At 35.6% G+C, this 24,189-nt stretch overlaps 1 protein-coding gene across 3 annotated transcripts in view; it reads right to left on the reverse strand.

The window, feature by feature from the left end:
* The window catches only part of For (cGMP-dependent protein kinase for), a 99,783-nt gene that overhangs the window by 25,504 nt on the left and 50,090 nt on the right, over positions 1 to 24,189 (reverse strand). The window contains exons 1-2 of one of the 3 annotated variants that reach the window (XM_076777189.1): positions 23,125 to 23,440; positions 18,733 to 18,899 (exon numbers count right to left, since the gene is read on the reverse strand). In XM_076777189.1, coding sequence (XP_076633304.1) covers positions 18,733 to 18,899; positions 23,125 to 23,402 — 445 coding nt within the window. In that variant the 5' untranslated portion in view covers positions 23,403 to 23,440. Of the gene's footprint in view, positions 1 to 9,430; positions 11,123 to 18,732; positions 18,900 to 23,124; positions 23,441 to 24,189 lie in introns of those variants that run through there. The other 2 variants (XM_076777187.1, XM_076777188.1) reach the window with 2 other exon arrangements.

Below are 24,189 nucleotides of genomic sequence, written 5' to 3' on the forward strand. Positions count from 1 at the left end.
TATTCATACAGAAACTTTATGAGTTTGACGTTTGGATACAACACCAAGATTCGCGTTTAATTTAATCGCATTAACATTTTCACTGCCACGTCATCCACATATGGGTGACAGTATTTTTTACTATGGAATTAAAATAATTAATTCTCAGGTTGAAACCTTAGCGGAAATAAATTTGAATAGGATTTAGCTAAATTACGAAAATAAGTGCTAATACAAATTTTAATTCATGTTTACAATTGTGTACGGTACAATTCACGGTTTTGGTTCGGCAGTGAACGTGTTAAAAGAAAAGAAATTGCCAATTATAATCCAATAATAAAACTCGTTAAAATGATATAAAAAGAAATATTTGAAGATTATCAAACGAGTCCCGGAAATGAAAAACTTGCGGTCGCGTTGAACCGCTGACGAACACAATTCCATTCCTCTTAATTAGTTTTTCATTATCCTTGAAACACGGTCGTGGGACTTTCTCCGACGATGTCGTTCGACGATTGCAAGAAACAGCGGAGAACTAGTGTCATGGTGGAACTGGCGATTCGATTACGGATCGAAGCTATCCAGGGTTCGATGTAACTGCAGTAGATCTCTCCAATTAGAAGCATGATTTCGTGAGAACGCGAGAAACGCGAAAACTTTAATCGAAATGCAATTCGTTCCAGCTCAATATTGTATAATGGTCGCTTGAAATGGCTCGCCTAGCATTGGACTTATTGTTTTTATCGCGTTGGCTTTATCTTAACGCTTGAACTTGGATTGAATATTCACTGGAGAACAATACAATAAAAATATCAATTATACAGGGTGTTCGGCCACCCCTGGGAAAAATTTTAATAGGGGATTTTAGAGGCTTCGTTAAAAAGTTACTAACGTTTAAAGTTCCGTCAGTACTGAATTTTTTTCTCGAAAATGCGCAAGATTTTGGGGGCATGTCTATTCACCAAAAATGATTGTAATTGACCCCCGCAACCGAAAATAATTTTTCCAAAACGATTTGAAATTTTTTTTCCCCGTCGAAAAATTTCACACATTCTCGAATTTTTTTCTAGAAATTGGGTACGATCTCCAGGGTATGTATAATGACCAAAAATGATTGTAATTGACCCCTGTAACCGAAAATAATTTTTCCAAAACGATTTGAAACTTTTCAATTCCGCCGAAAAATTTAGGCACCAACCCCCTGTCGATTTTGCTTAAAAATTCCTTTTTCATTTTTAGTAATTTTATTTGACGCCCTACAGAAAAGTTGTCTAATACTTTTTTGTAGATACCCATGAGCTCTACTTCAGAAAAAAGTTTCACTGAAATATATTCAATATTGTAGGAGTTAAGGCTGTTTGAAAATTGGACCATTTTTATGTGGTTTTTTTCACATTACAGGTTTAAGGAATAACTTTTTCCATATTGTTACAATTTCTACATATTCTCCATTAAAATACGCGTTGTTTGCTTTTTTAAACATTAAAATCCTTCAATCCGTTCAGAAGTTATGACGATTTAATGATACGCACGAAATTTTGGAGTGACATTTCTGGTCACATATTATATTTTCGGTTATGAATTTTTTTCTGGAAAATGGTTAGGATTTCGAGGGTGTGTCAAATCACCAAAAATGATTGTACTTGACTCCTGCAATTGAAAATAATTTTTCCAGAACGATTTGAAATTTTTTAATTTAATTGTTAATCACTTTTTAACGAAGCTTCAGTCAAGAAATTGATATTCTTGATTTTCGTTTTATTTTGGTCTCTAGAATCTCCTATTAAAATTTTTTCCCAGGGGTGGCCGTACATCCTGTATATGAAAAGTAGCGCATGGAAGAGTTGCCTGATCTACACCATAAATTTAATTATCTCGAGTGGTAAAGATATCGTGTTTATTAAAGCAATAATTAGAGCTAGTTAAAATTAGAGGAATAAGAGAGCACGAATAGAAAAGTATATAAGTTAGGTATCGAGCTATAAAATCTGTAATTTCACTCGCTTCTACGCGTATCTAATATTTCTGCGACATTATCTCATTTTATATCGGTTCAACAGTTATGTTTAATTATCAGTTTTTATTATTCGTGTGCATTTGTCGAATCACACAAAAGAATCGAAACGTTTTCTTGTCACGCTACGGATCGAAAGAAATGCAATTGCCTACTTTCCTCCGCGGGAGCGCATTAAAATTACAAATCCCCGACAGACAGTTTGCCATTCTGATCATCGCAGAGATAAAATATTAAGAAAACATCGATACGTGTTCGAAAAGCGTGAAAGTTTCAGCAAGAGAGTATCGTATGAATAACAAATCGGACTCTCGCGAATAAAAACAACGAGCAACTTACAGAATAAGATAACATTTACCGTGAAATGGAGTCGACGAGGAAACCGTGCTAACAAATAACCGTGTTCCGTGCTCCAGAAAGTAAAAAAATTAAATCTCTTACCGATTTTATCGGAACTCGCGCTTGCGTTTCGAATAATAACTCGTAATGAAAATGTGTTATTGCATTTTCATGAACAATCAAACGCTTGGCAGAAATGAACACTGACACACGTGCTTGTAAACTTTTGAGAAACTTCGATGATTCGAATGATACGTCTTCGAAGAAATAAAATAATAGAAAGTGAAATTTTTTACACTATAGTGTGACTGAACGTTGATGAAAAGTGCTAAAAATTATGGATCTTGAAACGATCGTTCCTTGAGTTTGATGAAACTTTTATTTAAATCACCGTATACAAGAACCAAAGTTTTGAATGAGCACGATTGTCAAAAGTATAATACAGTGGCGTTGGAATGTTTTTGTGACATCCTGCATCATAAATTGTCTAGAGAAAGTCCAGCAGAAATTTCTGAGCTAACGTTACGAACGAATCTGGAAATTAAATATCTGGGAACGATCACAATTCTGAATATTTTCGTTTAAAACATTTTCTTTTTTTTTCGTTAATCAGGGCATCGAATAGATAAATGTAACATTATGTAACGGTATAAAAACGCGTATTATGTACCAAGGAGAATTCGGTTAGTTTCTAGGTGTTTTTTATAAAATGATATACAATTACCTCTACGATCTATTTATAAGAATGAAGTTAGCCGACCAGTATTTACGGTAGATTAAGTTTCAGGCGATGTAAAAGTGTTTCTGCATCGAATACGAATACGAGTGACTTCGATGCTTGTTTTCTATTCCTCTAAATTATGTGATATAATAATTCTTAGCGAACAAAAATGCGTTGCAGTATCCAATTTTGTTTGAAGTTATCAGACACTTTTATTGCACAAGAACAGCAAGAGAAATGGATGTAAATATCCGAGCCGCGATTACTACCAGAAATTGAGTAATGATACTCTTGCAACAGAACCGTCCAAAGCTAATACTGGTTTTTATGGTCGTAACAAGTCAAATTAGATAGACAATAATTTACGAAAACACGGAGTTTCCAATATTGTTACGTATTTCTTCAAGAATATTTAAATCGAAGCGAAACGTGTGTGCTCTCCGCAAAAATATTCGTTATTGGCTCTGCGTTTAGAACGTTTCGTGTATTTTACAGCCGTATTTTATGGAATACGAAAGCGAGAAAAAGATCGTAAATCCCATCGATACGGTGGTTCTTTTGAAATTCAAATGTAAAAAATTACAAGGGAACCAGTAAAGCAGCTACTATTGTATTCGACGTAGGAAATTTGATTCGTTCGAAGCAAAATTGAGGACAAATTTTTCCACAGCGTCACAAAGGCTGGTCGCAAGTGTGATCCGACCCGGATCCGGACTCCAGGAGTGGCTGGAAACCAGTCTTCACGGATATGTACCATCTAATTGACGTTCGTTGCTTATGTGTGTATTGTATCTAATTTCACGATTAGAGAACTTCTTAACGTTTCTTCGTGGAAACTAAAAAAAGAAACGCGTAATAATTGTCCCATCCATCCCTGCAGTTGTCAATCACTATACCTACGTATAAGGGATCAGTAACTGTGCAAAATAACATTTCTATCCTGCATTTGTACAGGGTGTTCGGCCATCCCTGTGAAAAAATTTTAATGGGAGATTCTAGAGGCCAAAATAAGACGAAAATCAAGAATATCAATTTTTTGATGGAGGCTTCGTTAAAAAGTTATTAAAAAATTAAATTAAAAAATTTCAACTGGTTCTGGAAAAATTATTTCCAGTTGCGGGGGTCAATTTCAATCATTTTTGGTGAATAGACATACCCACGAATTCCTACGCAATTTCCAGAAAAAAATTCGCGTAGGTGCTGAAATTTTACGGCGAAATTAAAAAATTTCAAATCGTTCTAAAAAAATTATTTTTGTTTGCAGAGGTCGAGTACAATCATTTTTGATGAATAAACATACCTTCGAAATCCTAAGCACTTTCGAGAAAAAAATTCCTTAGCGAATCTTTAAAATGTCATAACTCCTGAACGGATTGGACGATTTTAATGTTTAAAAAAGCAAACTACGCGTATTTTAGTGGAGAATATGTAGAAATTCCAAAAATATTCGAAAACTTGTTCCTTGATCACGGAAAATAAGAAAAACCCCATAAAAGTGGTCCAATTTTCAAATGTCCATAATTCTTATAATAGTGAATATATTTCAATGAAACTTTTTTCTGAAGTAGAGCTCATGGGTGCCTACAATAAAGTATTAGACAACTTTTCTGTAGTGCGCCAAACAAAATTACTAAAAATAAAAAATGAATTTTTAAGAAAAATCGACAAGGGGTAGCTGCTGAAATTTTCGACGAAAGAAAAAAAATTCAAATCGGTTTGAAAAAATTATTTTCGGTTGCGGGGTTCAATTACAATCATTTTTGGTGAATAGACATATCCACGAATTCCTACGCACTTTCCAGAAAAAAATTCGCGTAGGTGCTGAAATTTTACGGCGAAATTAAAAAATTTCAAATCGTTCTAAAAAAATTATTTTTGTTTGCAGAGGTCGAATACAATCATTTTTGATGAATAAACATACCTTCGAAATTCTAAGCACTTTCGAGAAAAAAATTCCTTAGCGAAAAGCTAATGTGAGGCCAGAAATGTTACCCCGAAATTTCCTGCGAATCTTTAAAATGTCATAACTCCTGAACGGATTGGACAATTTTAATGTTTAAAAAGGCAAACTTCGCGTATTTTAGTGGAGAATATGTAGAAATTCCAAAAATATTCGAAATGTTGTTCCTTGACTACGGAAAATAAGAAAAACCCCATAAAAGTGGCCCAATTTTCAAACAGCTATAACTCCTGCAATAGTCAATATATTTCAATGAAACTTTTTTCTGAAATAGAGCTCATGGGTGCCTACAATAAAGTATTCGACAACTTTTTCGTAGCGCGTCAAACAAATTTATTGAAAATGGAAAACGAATTTTTAAGAAAAATCGACAAGGGGTAGCTGCTGAAATTTTCGACGAAAAAAAAAAATTTCAAATCGTTCTGGAAAAATTATTTTCGGTTGAGGGAGTCAATTGCCATCATTTTTGGTCAATAGACATGGCCCTGGAATCTTACTCAGTTTGGAGAAAAAAATTCATGACTGAAAATATAATGTCTGATCAAGAATATTCTACTGAAAAAAAGTATTTTCAAATCGTTCTAAAAAAAAATATTTTCTGTTACGGGATCAATTGCAATCATTTTTGATCAGTAGACATACCCCCGAAATCCTACGTATTTTCGAGGAAAAAATTCTTTTCCGGAAATATACAGTGTGACCGGAAATTTTTTTATAACTTTTTAACGAAGCCTCAATCAACAAATCCTTGATTTTCGTCTTATTTTGGCCTCTAGAATTTCCCATTAAAATTTTTCCGAGGATTGGCCGAACACCCTGTATAATCTTTTTTTTTTATAATTTGTCAAGGGGCATTAATAAGAATTCGTATAAAATTTTCTTCAATCGAATGTTATAATATTCTAACGCTAGAAGCTGCAGTAACCAATCAACGTTTCGATAGACAACATAATCATTCCAGTCATGAGTACACGTTACCTAAATAGGTATCGCATTCTGAGTTCGTCAGATATTTTAACCGTTTCGACGACCGGTTCGGAATACGAATAAAAGAGAATACGAAACGATCGAATAGAAATTGCGTCCTTGATAAATTGTATCAAATTGCATATAAAATCATTGAACGTCGATCGAGATTCGCATTCGATGCGTTTTATGTATCGAAGGGGAGCCTTGAGAAAAAATAAACAAGTCGATATCGAACGAGCGCGAAGTTAATTCCAGCCGAGATTATTCTATTTGGGTAAATAAGTATTTTTTCGTCTTTAACGTCCGCGGTAAGCGGAGCGTTACGAGTACGGATAAACGGAGGGCACGTACACGACTACCCTCGACGATAGAAAATATGGAGCAAATGTCAAGCGTTGCTCGGGCACAGATTACAGATTACTTTGCACACAAAAACGTGGAACTTCTTGCGAGCGCGTACAGTGGTCGAATAATTATAGGTTCGTGAAAATATTGCTTAGCCTCTCTGTTTAGATAGAGGGGCTTTTATAGGGTAATTACGTTTTACGGCTTCCAAATATGCTACGGTAGATGCAAAGATTATTACTACCGATCTTACGTACCCGGTGGGTAATATCGAACGATCCGTAAAATCGTTTGCAGCGGTTGCGAATAAATACACGTTCTGGATGGGTGGTTATTACGTTTCGATTGCGAACAGTGGTTGGTATTAGCGATTCCGTGGACACGGAAGCTCGGTTCATGCACGAGTGAGAAATATGTCGTTTTGCAAAGCCATCCACGATGTTTCGTGGTCGGAAAATCGCTCTTCTATCAATTTTAAGTTATTTAAGGAGGATTATCGCGTTTTTCGTGAAGAATTAAAAGCTCTATTGTACTCGAGTTTTAGGAATATGAAGGGAGACCCTCAAACTATAGGAAAATATCTTTTTAGTCCATTTCTTGTTATCTTTTATCAAATAGTGAAGTCTTTTAATCATATCCGACGATGTTTACCACAGTTGGTGTCCATCAGACAGATTAGAAAATTTTTCTTGAAACTAGTTGGTTTTCACTGGTACTGAAGCTATTTTGAACAAAATATATGGAAAATTGAAAAACTATAGCATTTTGAAGAAAACAGTTTTTTAAATTTTCCATATTTTTGGTTTCTCTTTGGAGAATATTATCTAATAAAAGATGTTAAATGAGAAACAATAATATAATATTCATTTTTAAGATTAACTTACACGATCAAATTTATTTCTCAATCTAGCGTTAATAATATTAAACGAGAGGATTCAATTTTTACTGAAAATCATGTTGCTGGCTCAAACGTGGCGAGAGTACTATCAATGTATCTGCGAGATTCTCCCGATGAAAATGAGCCCAAACACGACCTGGTTCGGACTACTTTTAATTTTGACTTACTCAAACTATTTTTGAAAAATTCTCAATTACGTATGATTAGAAATTGTCAGAATGATATCGTGTTTGGACTCGTTTTCATCGGGAGGATCTCGTCAATCTCATTTTGCAGCAAATTGTTAAGAGTTGGTTAGTTTAAGGGTCTCTCTTCGTGTCTTGAGAATTCTAGTATAATAGAACTTTTAATTCTTTATGAAAAAAATTAAAAAGGAAACTTTAAATTTTAACGCTGTTACACGAGAATTTACCCTTAATTATACAATAATTACTTTTTAACAGCAATAAATTATTGGTTTAAACGATTAGTTTAAATATTTACGATTGAAAAATTACATTGAAAATCTGATAAATAGCATTCCACGATGTTTAAAAGCAATTATTGCAGTAAAAGGTGGTCATGCTAAATATTAATTTTATACTTTTATATATTTTACTACCTGTCCACTTAGGTTTGCACCTCGACAATTAACCATCATTTTCGTTAGATATACCTTATTTGAACACAAATGTCAATATTAATTTCAATCATAATCTATGTACCATAAAGATATATAATATATGTATAAACTTAAGTGCATAATAGTTATACCACATTGGTTAAATTTAATTTATATTTATTTCCTTCACCTGTCCACTTAATTCTGTCCGTAAGTGTATACTATGACATTAACTATTGGCAATGATCGTTTTTCTGGTTATTCATTATCGCCAGCCTGTGTTTGTAAATTACGAGCTCTAGAATTCCCTCGCATCGAACTTTTCGCGGATACAACGATCGTTTAAGCCTATAATTTATTATCGTTAAAAAGTCATTCTTGTATAATAGGAGAGAATTCTTGTATAACAGCGTTAAAATTAAACTAACAAACTCTTAACAATCTGCTGCAAAATGAGATTGGCGAGATCCTCCCGATGAAAACGAGCCCAAACACGACACCATTTGGACAAACTTTAATCATACGTAGTTAAGAATTTTTCAAAAATAGTTTGAGCAAGCCAAAATTGAAAGTAGTCCGAACCAGGTCGTGTTTGGACTCATTTTCATCGGAGGAGCCTCGCCGATACATTGATAGTACTCTCGCCACGTTTGAATCTGACCAGCAATGTGAATTAAAATGCAATAAAGTGCAATAAAATTTTACTGTTTCAGTAAAAATTTAATTCTCGCGTTTACAATTATTAACGCTAGATTGAGAAATCTGTGAATATTATATTATTCTTTCCCATTTAACGTCCTTTATTAGGTAATATTTTCCAAACAGAAACAATAAATATGGAAAATTTAAGAAACTTATTTCTTCAAAATTCTATAGTATTTTTTAAATTTTGCATATTAATTGTTTCTTTTTGGAACGTATTACCTAATGAAGGATGTTAAATGGGAAAGAATAATATAATGCCATTTCTCGACTTATTCATTTTCACGATTAACTCACACGATCAAATTGATTTCTCAATCTAGCGTTAATAATCTTCAAGATACTATGAATATAGCAAAAAAAAACTTTTTTCTTCAAAATGCTACAGTTTTTAAAATTTTCAATATTAATTGTTTCTCTTTGGAACGTATTACCTAATGAAGTATACTAAATGTGAATAATATAATGTCATCTTTTGATTTATTCATTTTCACGATTAACTCACACGATCAAATTGATTTCTCAATCTAGCGTTAATAATCTTCAAGATACTATGAATATAGCAAAAAAAAACTTTTTTCTTCAAAATGCTACAGTTTTTAAAATTTTCCATATTAATTGTTTCTCTTTGGAACGTATTACCTAATGAAGTATACTAAATGTGAATAATATAATGTTATCTTTTGATTTATTCATTTTCACGATTAACTTACACGATCAAATTGATTTCTCAATCTAGCGATAATAATTTTCAAGATACTACGAATACGGAAAATTAAAAATCATTTTTCCTCAAAATGCTATAGTTTTTTTAATTTTCCATATCTGTAGTATCTTGAAACGGTTGCCCGGAACGGCTGTTTGTGAATCACCGATAAAGTTATTGGAGATCTCCGAATTACCTTCGCGTATTTGTCGCCTTCTGACTGGCGGAGGGGCGCCGGTTCGTCGTCTCCTGGCGTAGGTGTGAACCGGTACGATCAACCTCGGTCTCGGTATAAGGAATCCACCTTGATTATTACCAGTCTGATTCACCTCGGAGGACTCGCTGTCGGTGGTACCTGTGCTGCTCGATCTCCTCGACTCCGATTCGTCCCTCGCGGACGCGCTGACCCGACCGCCCTCCAAAACGTCCTCCAGTTGAGAGATCACCTCCGCGTACGGTTGCTTGCACTTCTCTTCCTGCTCTCTCGAGGAAGCCTTGGCTCTCGCGTTGCTCGTCCAGTTCACTCCGCATTCGCGCCAGCTGGCCTCGTACAGAAGCTCCATCGCCCTACCGCGGGTCGCGTCAGGATCCAGCAGCAGCTCCGGGTCCTCCAGGACCGCTCTGCCAGGATAACTGCGGACCTTCATCTTCTATACCTCGATCTCAGGATTGTTCAACCTTCTCGTTGGTCGAATTGCGTTTTTATTAGACCTTGGGCATGATAGTTACTGCGCTTTTCACTCGCGTGTTCACGACGTTTATTAATCGTTACGGATCCCAAAATTAATCAAAAATTTCCCGACAAACGTGCTCTCTTACTCTTTCCCCCCGATTTATCGTGGGAACGCGAAATTCGAGCCGTAGCGCGTCGATCCTGGCAATCGTCCAACCGAGAAGATCGATGCGTGCTCCTTTCGATCGCGATCGCTTCCGTTTTGCTACGGCGACAGGATTCACGGAGTCACAGGTCGTTCGCACGCTTTGGATCGATTTCGGGTTCGTTCCAACTGTAAATCGCGGACACGTGCTCCGCGGCGTCACCGGGGTTTCCCGTTTCCATCGTTTCTACGCGGACAGCGTTCCTTGGGAATCTTCCAGCCGGTTGACAGTGACCAGAAACGACGATCCGGGTATTGTTTTTGTTCCCAGTTGCAGTCGACTTCGACACAAATCGAGACTTCGCGTTCCGTACAGGAGAGCAATCACCGTTGCGAAACCGTAGTCGTTCGTTCCAGCGGGCAAAGTGCAATTTCTATTTCCGTAACGCGTATTGGCATTCTTGGTCCATCGAGTGCGTCCGTGCAGCCCTCGTCACGGTAACCTTTTACACATTTTCATTGTCACGCTTCCGTGGCGTAGAACCATTCTCGTTGGTCGATTCTCGTTTCCGCGTAGCGCCGTGAAATGCCGAGAACGGTCATAGTCGGGACACGATAAAGATCGATGGATCGATTCGGTTGCGCAATCTGTCCGAACAATAGGCGCCCGCGGAATCGGTTCCGTTCTCACTCGCGTCGGAACTATTCGATCGTCGACCCTTTCGGGGCTTTGGTTGGTCGAAAATTTCCGAAAATCGACGAACCGACGCCGGGTACCACTGATTTTCTCACAAAGGACGACGCAAGGATCCTGGCGTCGCGCGAACGAGGACACTGCCAGGACCACTCCTTCGGGACTGACGCTCACTGACAGCGTTCACGACTGGTGAAAAGTACGCCCGCAAAGTCCGTGCACGAGAAACTCCCTACCCCGCCGACTGCCAATCCCCCACCATCGCGGCTGTTAGGCGAGAGAAAGGACAGTGGCTCTCAATCGAGCTCCATCCACTGGCTACAACCACTCCCACGTATATACGCGGTGTCCGTGAATACTGACTTCTCTCGACACTTTAACTGTCACGTCATCCATAAATGGGTGACAGAACTTTTAACCGCGGAACTAAAACAATTAATTCTCAAGTTGAAATGTTAAAGAAAATAAATTTTAATAGGCTTTCTCAGTTTTAGCGAAGTTACGAAAGTACCACGACAGGTTTTAAGTTATACAGGATGTTCGGCCAACCCTGGGAAATATTTTAATGAGAGATTTTAAAGACTAAAATAAGACGAAATATCAAGAGTATCAATTTCTTGATTGAGGCTTCGTTAAAAAATTATTAAAAAATTGAATTAAAAAATTTCATATTATTCTGCAAAAATTATTTTTGGTTGCAGGGGTCAATTATAATAATTTTTGTTGAATAGACATACCCCCGAATTCCTACGTACGTTCGAGAAAAAAATTTCTTGCTGGAAATCTAATGTGATGCCAGAAATAGTTCCTCGAAATTTCATGGCGTACGTTTGAAACATCATAAATCCTGAACGGATTGAAGAATTTTAATGTTTCGAAATGCAAACAACGCGTATTTTGATGAAGAATATGTAGAAATTTAAAAAATGTTCGAAAACTTGTTTCTTAATCACGTAAAGTGAGAAAAACCACGTAAAAATGGTCCAATTTTCAAACAGCTATAACTCCTACAATAGTGAATATATTTCAATGAAACTTTTTTCTGAAGTAGAGCTTATGGGTATCTACAAAAAAGTATTAGACAACTTTTCTGTAGGGCGTCAAACAAAATAACTAAAAATGAAAAACGAATTTATAAGAAAAATCGACAGGGGGTATAGCCTCAATGTAATTTACAATGATCGTAAACATAGTTATCTGTTCATTCAGGGATATCGACACAAGCTTCGTGTGCCCATTTTTCATAGCTACAACACTGAATCCAGTCTTCTTCGTTGCTTTCTAAACAAACTACGCAAATAGTTTCCAACTTTGATTCTCGTAGTTTGAATGTTCTGGTTTTCTTACGCTTATTTCTCGAATTTTTTGTTTCTTTTTTCATTACTTTTTATTCTCTTTCCTTCTGGTCAATTATTTATTTACTTTCACGTCTTCTTGCTCTTGTTTTAATCCTCTTTTCCTTGGCATTAGGTAAGGGGGATATTTTCAAAATTATTTTGTAAATATTATCAGCAAAACTATCGTCGATCCTATCTGGTTGATCGGAATAGGGAAGCATCGTTGGATGACTTTAAAATTATTAGTATAAATGTCCTAACCCTTTGAGAACCTTACGATTTTTTAAAATAATATTTCTGTATAAATTTGAATGAATTGAGGGGTCTAAGAAATTGCATATAAAAAGATTACCCCCTCTCCCTTGGACCATTTAATTTTAAAAGAAACAAAGTTGATATTTTCATTGGTTTTTGAGAAAATATCTTATAACAGTTTATTTGGACCATCTTAAAATATTAAATAATAAGATTGTGTTAATTCAGTTTTTATTAGTTTTGCATATTGCATATGCACTTGAAAAGCAGGTTTGACAGTGTAAATCTTATATACGTTCGCTGCGATGTTCTCGTTTTCATCGTGGATTAATTATATAGGTTTTCAATAACAGCGTCTTGTAAAATTAAAGTATGGATGTAATTTTATGAAAATTACAAGGTTAGAACATAATATCACCGTGTATTTTTATTCAGATGACTGCTGGTGTTTAATACGGTGCGTCGTAACCTCGTTATTTCACACTTTCATTTCAATTCCTTTCACAATTAATTCTGTCTGATAAGATCTTTCAGCGTTTTTATTTTCGCACTATTATTGCGTTCATTTATAACCTAGACCCTGTTGAATCTCATTGCCAGGCCTGGGTCTAATTCGTCCTCTGTTTCTAATTACACGGAATAATAAATCTTTGATTGCATTTCGTAGTATTTAATTAATCAGTGACGCTTCGTGTCTAGATAGTACAGATTGTAATTAACGGGTACCTAAATTATTTATTTCTTTTCATTGCAAAATATTATTATAATATACGTAATAATATTACATCGCTCGATACGATTAAGAAACCATCGACTATATAAAAATATTATATTCAATAGTTTCTTATTTGCACAGAATAGAAAAATTTCACATATGAAATGTATTTACCTTACAAATACATTGAATCGATGCGTTAATTGCTATGCCATTATAGTTCGCGAACTTCCGAGAGAAAGGACAGCGGTTCTCATTTCGTTATTAGATAATGCTAGTTACGGATGAGTTGATACCGAACTAACAGTTTTATTAAAAGGCGGATCTGATTATGTCTTCGTTATCGAATCAATTTTTACAATTTTAAATAGCACTGATACGAGAACAAATAACGAGACTTGTTGTGCAATGAAGACGAAATACAAGGCGCGTGTAATTATGCAAAAGCAAACATTAATATCGTCTGCGTGTGTGACGTTTTACTTACTTCTATACAAATTTTTATCACGATAAATCTCTTCCTGTTCCCTTGAATTCGCAAATCATTTGCGTAATTGTTACGCGATACGATGATGCAAGGTGTGACGCGATTCGTACAAAGTTGGTTTAACCGTTACACGTGAAAACTTTGTGTGAATCATGTCGAAAACCTTGCGCGACAGAATTCAAATTTAAACGCGAATTGGCATGTATTATCAACAATCGGTCTAATAAATTTGTTTGATTGTAGAAACGTGACGTGAATACTCGTCAAAACTGATTTAAAATGCTCACGAAAAACGAGGAAGTAATCGTTGAAAATCAATGCGGTCGATTTTTTAAAAATTAATTAAACATAGGACTTGTGATTTAAAGGAGAAACTCGGGCAATGCAATTAAAGAAATTAATAGTTGAAATGGAATTTTAAACTTAAATGCAGAATATATTTATGTGGCGAACGTTGGAAGATCGAATTTATGGTTTTCCAAGTTGTAAAATGATAACATAATTCAAGAATATTTATGGTTATGCGAAACAGAAAGATACGAAGCATTCACGGGGAAATTACTGAAGATAATTCCCATGCAACCCAACGTGAATTTTTTATCATTATGCAACCGCTTTATATCGTGGAAAATATTCCTACGTTTTCACTTATTAAGTTCTGTTTCAATATGGAGAAGTGTAATTTCTTGAGAATTATGTATTCATTGGGTAATTATCGAAAGAGTATAGTGCACGGTATTTGCTTCGTCTTTTATTGAATTATTCATTCATCAATTACTTACGTGTCATGTCCATTTATGCTTGTAATAAGGTAAATGTCCTCATAAGTGTCATCGTTCCATCGGTACTTCATTCATTTCCATACCAACGCAACATTTTATAAAATACAGTTCTGAACAAAGTAAACATTTTTATATCGAAACAGAATTTAATAAATGACAACGAAGGAGTCAGCACTCGATTCTGATGTTTTAATTAAAACAGAGTCAAAAGATTGTACAAGAAAGTTTCTCGTATTGCCAAATGAAATTTAACAATAGTCCACACCTACTGTTTACCGTAATTATTCAAAAACTACTAGTGTTTAATTTTAATCTGAAAAAGAGACGAGATGTCAACTTAAATATTATATTTCAGGTGATAATGCCAGGTTCCATACGTACTGAATACGCCGTACATGAAACGTGCATCCGGTTATTTCATATTTTTATTATTACTCGGAGCATAACATAAATAAATACATGTTGCTTTTTCAATCCTTTTCCAAGGTGATCCGTGCACGTTATAAGGACATGAAAGCATGTGTACAGGGTCGTAATAAACGGGTGTCGAGTAAACCTAACCAAATACTTCAAAATTCTTATCATGGAGTGTATATTTTTCAATAACAATTTATCTATAACCACCAAGACGGGAACCTTTGGAAATGGACTACTTGATTTGCATACAAGAACGTGATCTTTTAAAAAATAGTATTTTCTATAGACGTACTACTGTGTGCGTTTAACGCCTATGGGCGTTCAACGAATATGTACACTCAATGTATGAAAGAATATTCCGCACAGAGCATCTGTTATTGTCACTTCATCGTACGTACCACGCATTGAAGTCTCTAGCAAGCGCCAGAGTTCATTAAGGGTAGGTTAATAGCATATAGCTATACCTTGCTACATAATTTCTTCTTTTCACGCGATTCTAATTCATTAACGTTTACAAATATAATAAAGATTCTTATTAATGAATTTAATAAAAAATAAAATCGCGAACAAATTAATATAAAGGGTGTTCGGCCACTCCTGGGAAATATTTTAATACAGATTTCTAGAGGCCAAAATAAGACGAAAATCAAGAATACCAATTTGTTGATGGAGGCTTCGTTAAAAAGTTATTAACAATTAAATTCAAAAATTTCAAATCGTTCTGGAAAAATTATTTTTGGTTGCGGGGGTCAATGACAATCATTTTTGGTGAATAGACATACCTCCAAAATCCTACCCACTTTTGAGAAAAAATTCGAGTAGGTGGACAAATTTTTCGACAAAATTAAAAAATTTCAAATCGTTTGGGAAAAATTATTTTCGGTTGCGGGGGGCCATAACCATCATTTTTGGTCATTACACATACCCCCGAAATTCTACGCATTTTCGAGAAAAAAATTGTTTACAGAAAATATAACTTCTGGCCAGAAATGTCTGCCCGAATTTTCATGGGAATCTTTAAAACGTCATAACTTCTGAACGGATTGGACGATTTTAATGTTTAAAAAAGCAAACTACGCGTATTTTGGTGGAGAATATGTACAAATCGCAAAAATATTCGAAGAGTTGGTCTTTGATCCCGCAAAATGAGAAAAACCTCATAAAAATGGTCCAGTTTTCAAACAGCCATAACTCCTACAATTGTGAATATATTTCAATGAAACTTTTTTCTGAAGTAGAGCTCATGGGTACCTACAGAAAAGTATTCGACAACTTTTCTGTAGGGCGTCAAACAAAATTACTAAAAATGAAAAAGGAATTTTTAAGAAAAATCGACAGGGGGTAGGTGCTTAAATTTTTCGACGAAAAAAAAATTCTTCAAATCGTTCTAAAAAAATTATTTCTAGATTCTGGAGTCAATTAAAATCATGTATGGTGAATAGACATACCCTCGAAATCCTACTCAGTTTCGAGAAAAAAATTCAAGTAGGTGTTGAAATTTTTCGGTGAAAAAAAAAATTTCAAATCTTTTTGGAAAAATTATTTTCAGTTGCGGAGGTCAATTACAATCATTTTTGGTCATTACGCATATGCCCGAAATCATACCCACTTTCTAGAAAAAAATTCGAAAAGGTGTGAAATTTTTCGACGGAAAAAAAAAATTTCAAATCGTTTTGAAAAAATTATTTTCGGTTGCGCGAGTCAATTACTATCATTTTTGGTCAACAGACATACCACCGAAATTCTATTCAGTTTCGAGAAAAAAATTCCTTGCCGAAAATCTAATTTGAGGCCAGAAACGCTTCCCTGAAATTTCATGCGAATCTTTAAAACATCATAACTTTTGAATGGATTGGCCGATTTTAATGTTTCAAAAGGCAAACGACGCGTATTTTAGTGTAGAATATGTAAAAATTCTAGAAATATTCGAAAAGTTATTCCTTGACCCCCTAAAGTGAGAAAAACCCCATAAAAGTGGTCCAATATTCAAACAGCCATAATTCCTACAATTGTGAATATATTTCAATGAAACTTTTTTCTGAAGTAGAGCTCATGGGTACCTACAGAAAAGTATTAGACAACTTTCCTGTAGGGCGTCAAACAAAATTACTAAAAATGAAAAAGGAATTTTTAAGAAAAATCGACAAGGTGCTTAAATTTGTCGGCGAAAAAAAAAATTTTCAAATCGGTCTGAAAAAATTATTTTCGGTTGCGGGGGTCAATGACAATCATTTTTGGTGAATAGACATACCCCCAAAATCTTGTGCATTTTCGAGAAAAAAATTCAGCACGGTCGGAACTTTAAACGTTAATAACTGTTTAACAAAGCCTTCATTAACAAATTGGTATTCTTTATTTTCGTCTTATTTTGGCCTCTAGAATCTCCCATTAAAATTTTTCCCAGGGGTGGCCGAACACCCTGTATAAGATTTTTTAATCGCGTATGGCCCTGTTCCTCGATTATCTACTGTTTTTATTTGGTTTTGTAGTTGGAAAATATCTAATAAGGGAAGCACTCGACCTGTCTCCCTCTAATTGAAACCTACATTTAGAGGATGGTGGATTACAGGTTCTTGCAGCTATGTATAAAACAGTAGGCGTAATGACTATAATTTTAGAGACACAAATATATGATTATATAATTGAAGTTACGTGTATCGTACAAAGTATAAATATCATTCTTTGTCATGGAAGTAGCCGGTGCGGTGTCGCAGACGCCATAAGAGAGCGGTTCGTGCGTTCGAGGCCGCCTGTTTCAGTCCCGTTCACCGAATTTCTTTTTTTTAAAGCCCTCTTGTACAACCGTAACAACGACGTATACCGTTGTTCAAAAGTTTGGATCAGTCTCTAATTTTCTAAACAACGAAAATAAATTACTTTCGTGTTCCTTCGAATCAAGAAATTTTCTAACCATCCTTAACGACGGGAGTCTTACGAATATTCGATCGCTGAAGGGGAACTGTCTCGAATTTCTGCCATTCCAGGAAACCTATCGTTGCGAACTAACGCGTTTTCGTGACACTAACAGGAAGTCTGTGCCGGTTTCGCGCAGTCGAGCAGTGTAATTGTAACCGGGGCACCGGTTAAATAAGTACACGCAAATATTCTTGCGCGTGTCACGCGAAATGTCAGACGTTGCTCGCACGAAATTTCAGATTCGCGGGCGCAGAAGGGCGTAACGGTGCAACCTGCGTACGCGCGTGTGCAGTTGGACGAAACAATGGTCGACCTTCGTGCACGGTTGGTGAATCAACTGCAATTACACACCGCGACCGAGATTAAAAGCCATTGCAATTCTGCCACTCAGAGCTCCTTTGGTCGAGACGATTTTCCGCCCATGCGCTCAATGTGCCTATTAAAGTCTGACTAGCTATACCATTTATAACTCGGTTGCTTAGAAAACTATGCTCGCGTGCGGTTCCATCTAATGAAGCTGACGTCGAACTGACTCGAATCGATCTTACCAAAACACGTAAATTTTGGTAACAGAATTCCAAAGAATGTTTCAAACATAAAAAACCATAATCTCCATGTCGTTCAATAACATTCCTCGACGAAGTCATTATACTTTCGCTAGGAAAGTTTCTTGATTGAAATATGCAAAATTGATCGAACGAAAACAGTAACTCGTAAGTAGAATAAAGTACGAATGACAAAATTCCACTCTTCTTTTTATCAATAATCCTGGAAATTTCGATGTACCGATTTTGATAATTGTTCTACTCGGTCAAAGTTTATATTACACTTTATTAATAAAGACTGGGGTTATCGGGGACGTCCACTATAAAATGTGTTGATATCTTTATACGTGCTTCCACAGCAGAAACATTCATGACACAATTTGTTGGGAATTCAGTTAAAAATTTCTTTTGTTCCACGCAAGTTTTCGATGCACAGACTCGATCCAGTTTCATTTCCATGTAAGCTTCGTTTACTTATTTTCAGTATACTTTAGAACAATTATGGTAATAACTAGTATAGAGCAAAACTTACCCTCCAAAACGTACACGATAGACCCAACATCTCCTTCGCGTATGATAGTCGAACCGGCCGAGAACGTAACAGGATACATGCAGTCAACGATCTCCCGGATTTGCGTCAGCTCCAAGTTCTTCATAAAGTCATTGTTCAAAATGGTAGCTTTGATCAGCTCACGGCACCTTTAACGTAACGACAAAATAGAATTTTTAGTACACCGTTCGTTTCCACGATAATAAACAAATCGATTATTTCTATGGAATTATTTTACGTCATCCAAGTATTATGTGAAACTATTTTGTATTTAATATGTTAAATTACTCTTCGAATAATAATTCAACGAAGAACATGATAAAACGAATAATTTAACCCTTTCGTTGCTGAGATTCGCTCAACATACCTCATGTGCGGAAATTCCGTAGTTGTATTTATTAAACATATTCGTTTAAACGCCTATTGGCATCTATTTTGTAACTTAATAATGCATAGAATGTTATTAGTATATAAAATTCATTATCAGACCCTACAGTTACTCAAAGTTTCTCAGGTACAATAAATAAAATGAAAAACTGAAAATTACGTTTTCTCGTGAACCGAGGAAAATATAGAAATATTATTATCATACACGATAGCGTTCTGGAATGTTCGATCGCAATCTTACTCGCTTTACCGAACTATCTTAATCTTTAGAACGTGACTACGAATAAAGGAAGCAAATATTCGTAAATAAATCTTCAGTATAAGAAAGCAACACGAGTCAATATCGGTTTGAGTTTTTGTGCAGCAGAAATAAATCCTTCTCAGACGGGTTAAAATAATAACTTCCACGCTAATAAAACACTGGGAACAAAATGAAAAGTATAATATAAAACACAGACGGGTTAAAATAATAACTTCCACGCTAATAAAACACTGGGAACGAAATGAAAAGTATAATATAAAACTCAGAAGTTTCTCGAGGTCTACGAACTTGAGATTTCAACGTTTGAAACGAAAGTGGAAAGTAAATTGCTTTTAACTCGTTAAGTCAAAATGCCTGTTGCTTACAATTTTTGTGACTTGTAAATCTGCCAACAACTTTCACGCTTTTCTAATTCTACAAAGGTATGATGAACGATGCGCATACATTCGTGCGCGATTTATAGTTTCGGGTGTCCATTGTAAACGTATCCATAGAATAACTAAATAAATTAGAAAATTAATCGATAGTTTAAAGATACCGATTTAAACGTATTCTGCGCATTAATTTTCCAAAATTTCTCATATATTTACAACTCACGGAGAAACTGAATTATTTAAATAACGCTGAAAATTTCGTAATTCAAATTAAGAAATGAAGAACAATTTTTAGAATATAAATGCGTTTAGAAAAAATCAAGTAAACGTGATGGAATAGCCTGCAAATATGACTTCTTAAAAACGGGATGGCCAGGAATTGCAAAATTTTACGATCGGGAAGAAATCAAGTATTAATTCGAAGTTCATTATTCCGGAGGCTCGTGGACTTGGCCAAGTAATAGTTTTCACGCTTTATGTTAACGACGCACTTGTAAATCGAAAGTTCTAACCACATTTCTGCTTCACGCAATATCAAGCTTTTATATCCGTTTACACTGTTGGGTACAAATAATAACATTTATACAAAAATATAATAAGACAGTACTGTCTACAACTATCTAATATACATTAAAATATCTTTGGTCGGCGGATGAAACATGTTGCAAAATTTCTGTCAAAGACAGCCATGTTTGTGAAACAATTGACTTTAGAAACGTCGTGAAATATTTCATTTATTTGCATGCAATATACAGGGTGTTCGGCCACCCCTGGGGGAAATTTTAATGGGGGATTCTAGAGGCCAAAATAAGACGAAAATCAAGAATACCAATTTGTTGATGGAGGCTTCGTTAAAAAGCAAAAATTTTCAAATCGTTTTGGAAAAATTATTTTCGGTTGCGGGGGTTAATTACAATCATTTTTGGTCATTAGACATACCCCCGAATTCCTACGCATTTTCGAGAAAAAAAATTCGAGAAGGTGTAACATTTTTCGAGAAAATTAAAAACTTTCAAATCGTTCTAAAGAAATTATTTTTGGTTGTAGGGGTCAATTACAATTATTTTTAGTCATTACACATACCCCCGAAATGCTAACATTTTCGAGAAAAAAATTCCTTACCGAAAATCTAATTTCAGGCCAGAAATGCTTCCCTGAAATTTCATGGGAATCTTTAAAATGTCATAACTCCTGAACGGATTGGGTGATTGTAATGTTTCAAAATACAAACGACGCGTATTTTAGTGAAGAACATGTGGGGATTCTAAAAATATTCAAAAAGTCGATGCTTAACACTGTGAAATGAGAAAAACCCTATAAAAATGGTCAAATTTTCAAACGACCATAACTCCTGCAATAGTGAATGTATTTCATTGAAATTTTGGAAAGAAGTAAAATCCATGAAGACCTACAAAAAAGTATTAAACAACTTTTCTGTACAGCGCGAACCAAATTTATTAAAACAGAAAAACTAATTTTTAAGAAAAATTGACAGGGGGTGGGTGTTGAAATTTTTCAGCGAAAAAAAATTTCAAATCGTTCTAGAAAAATTATTTTCAGTTGCAGGAGTCAATTAAAATTATTTTTGGTGAATAGACATACCCTCGAAATCCTACACATCTTCGAGAAAAAAATCCATTACTAAAAATATAATATCTGACCATAATTGTGTGGTTACCCTGAAAAAAAAAATTTCAAATCGTTCTGAAAAAATTATTTTTAGTTGCAGGGAACAATTACAATCATTTTTGGTGAATACACATTCCCCAAAAATCCTACCCACTTTCTAGAAAAAAATTTGAGAACGTGTGACATTTTTTGACGGGAAAAAAGAAATTTCAAATCGTTTTGGAAAAATTATTTTCGGTTGCGGGGATCAATTTCAATCATTTTCGGTGAATAGACATACCCCCGAAATCTTACGCATTTTTGAGAAAAAAATTTAGCACGGGCGAAACTTTAATCGTTAATAACTTTGTAACAAAGTTTCCATCAACAAATTGGTATTCTTGATTTTCGTCTTATTTTGGCCTCTAGAACCCCCCATTAAAATTTTTCCCAGGATTGGCCGAACACTCTGTATAATATTTGATGTTAACCTTAAAATATTATAGGTACAGCATCCCCCATAAAGCGTGTGTCAATAATATGACTCTTTTAAAACATTTAAGGTCGACTATTTAGTATTCCACGAATAAATAATAATAATCGTACCATCCGACGAATCGTTTATAGTAATTTTCGCGTCTGCAACTCGCGCCAAACTCTTAACATTATGGTACAGATGATATTACGAAGGTAATGCTTGCGTTTATTCGCAGAGAGAAACATCAAAGGCACCGAACATCGTTTATTGCGCTGCACCTGTTATGTGTACGTTCTGTGATACCACATGCTATACTTCAAGCAAGTGTGGTCAACGTCGATTAAGCCTGAGTTATGAAATCGAGTCTAACAAAGTAACAATAATGATATTTATAATATACAAAAATATTCAGTAACCGATTTACGTAATGAAACGATCCGCTGATAGACGTTTTCCGGATCTTCGAACACGCGGTTAATACAGAATCGTTTGTCAAACACGAAACTACGGAAATTAAATAATCAGTGAAAAATTATGAAACGCAAAAGGAACGATGATAAATCAGTGTGCAGCATGGATCTCCGTCTCAGACGCGTAATTAATGCCACGTACGGTCCAATGAAATATTTATGTAATCCTACCAGAATGAAAAGAAACATATACACGGTGTGTATCGCGCGCGAATATTATAATTCGCTGATACATTGGCAAGAGTATCTTTTCTTCTTGCGAAACGACGCCAATTAAAACGCGAGTAAGTTTTACGAGGGCACGAAACGAAGTTCGAAGATAAACAATAATTGTTAAAATGTTAAAAACCGTTAACGAGGTTCGAGAATCGTTGGGAAAATAATACGAAAGTTTGGAGGCTCCGGGGAACGATTAAGAAATAGCACGGAGCGGGTTAACGAAGTCGCGTGATTTGCATTGGAAACAGTTCGAGCGCGATTCTTCGTCACGTACATTGTCAGCAACCTAATTTGTATGGGCGAAACCATGATTCTAGATTGCGTAAGCCACGAACCAAATTTCACTCTTAATAATAGCTATGGCGATACTCGAGTCATTGATCTCTTCGATTGGCCTCGAATTCGACAGATCGTTTGTTTACACGCCAACTATAATTATTCTCTGACACGATTACTTTTCAAATACGCGTAAGGGATGTAAACTCGCGGTTATCAATAAAGAATGATAAGAACGCGTAAGGATCTAAATATTTTCTGAGACTGGCGTGTTCTTGGAGCAACCGATCGAAGATGTACCTTTGCGACTTCTGAAATTTGACGATTACTTTGGCGTCTTTGGGTAGAGGCTCCGCGGATATGGCCTGCCTCTTGGCCCTTTGGCCAGGTCCGATGGCACCGGATGTCAGACTGAAATCGACGATCTGCCGGAATTTGTCGATCTCGTTCTGAAGGTAACGAATGGTAACGTCCCGTTCCTCGAGCGCCTTCTCGAGCAAGTCGATGATCTCGTCGCGGCGACGAAGAGCCTCCGTTCTCTCGTAGAGAAGCCTCTTCAGGTCTCGTATCGAATCCATGATGCTTCGATTATTTGTCGTTGTTCGTTTCGATCGAGATTATCCGCTCGCACTCGCTGGATCGCGTGTCGCGACGGTTCCAGTCTTAAAAAAAACGATCCTTTTCGGGGTTCGTGATCGTTTCAATTTCAAACGAAGCATGGAATTGTACTATAGTAATTATTCTCATTTATTTATTTATTCGGTGTACCAAAACTGAAAGCAACCCTTCTCTCTGTTATGTAAATGTAACGATATATGACTCTTGTGTAGCGTGATGAAACGATACTGGAGACCTCGAAAATTCGAAGAAAATTTGATTTGAAGAAACGATTAGCGTGACGAGTAATACGCGACGAGGAAGATGCTGTCGGCAATTTTTGCGGCTATTTTTCTAATTCAGATGTAACGTACTGGGATTATATAATAGCAATTTCAGACAGTGAGCGTTCTTGAGCTTCTTCGAACAAAGCAAGGGTACCTCTGCGAAGTACTTTCGAAAATGTCCGTGGAATAATAATGATTGATGCCTTTTGCGATAGGCGATCTCGTAATAGAAAGAAAGGCGCTCCGTCTTGAATTGGGAAGCAAAATTAATAGAGTGTGCTGTTGCGTCATTCGATGGAAACTTGCTTGTTGATGTTGAGCATTGTCATCTGGCGAACATTAATCCTTTCTTATGCAATACGGATATTCATCGAATAATCTAAATGTGCTGGAATTATTATTAATTTGCGACGTACTGACTATTATTTGAAGTTATTTTGTAATATCAGAGTGATTTGTAAATAATAAGAGTAATTCTGAC

The sequence above is a fragment of the Colletes latitarsis genome, chromosome 11 (assembly GCF_051014445.1).
Source record: "Colletes latitarsis isolate SP2378_abdomen chromosome 11, iyColLati1, whole genome shotgun sequence".
NCBI lineage: Eukaryota > Metazoa > Arthropoda > Insecta > Hymenoptera > Colletidae > Colletes > Colletes latitarsis.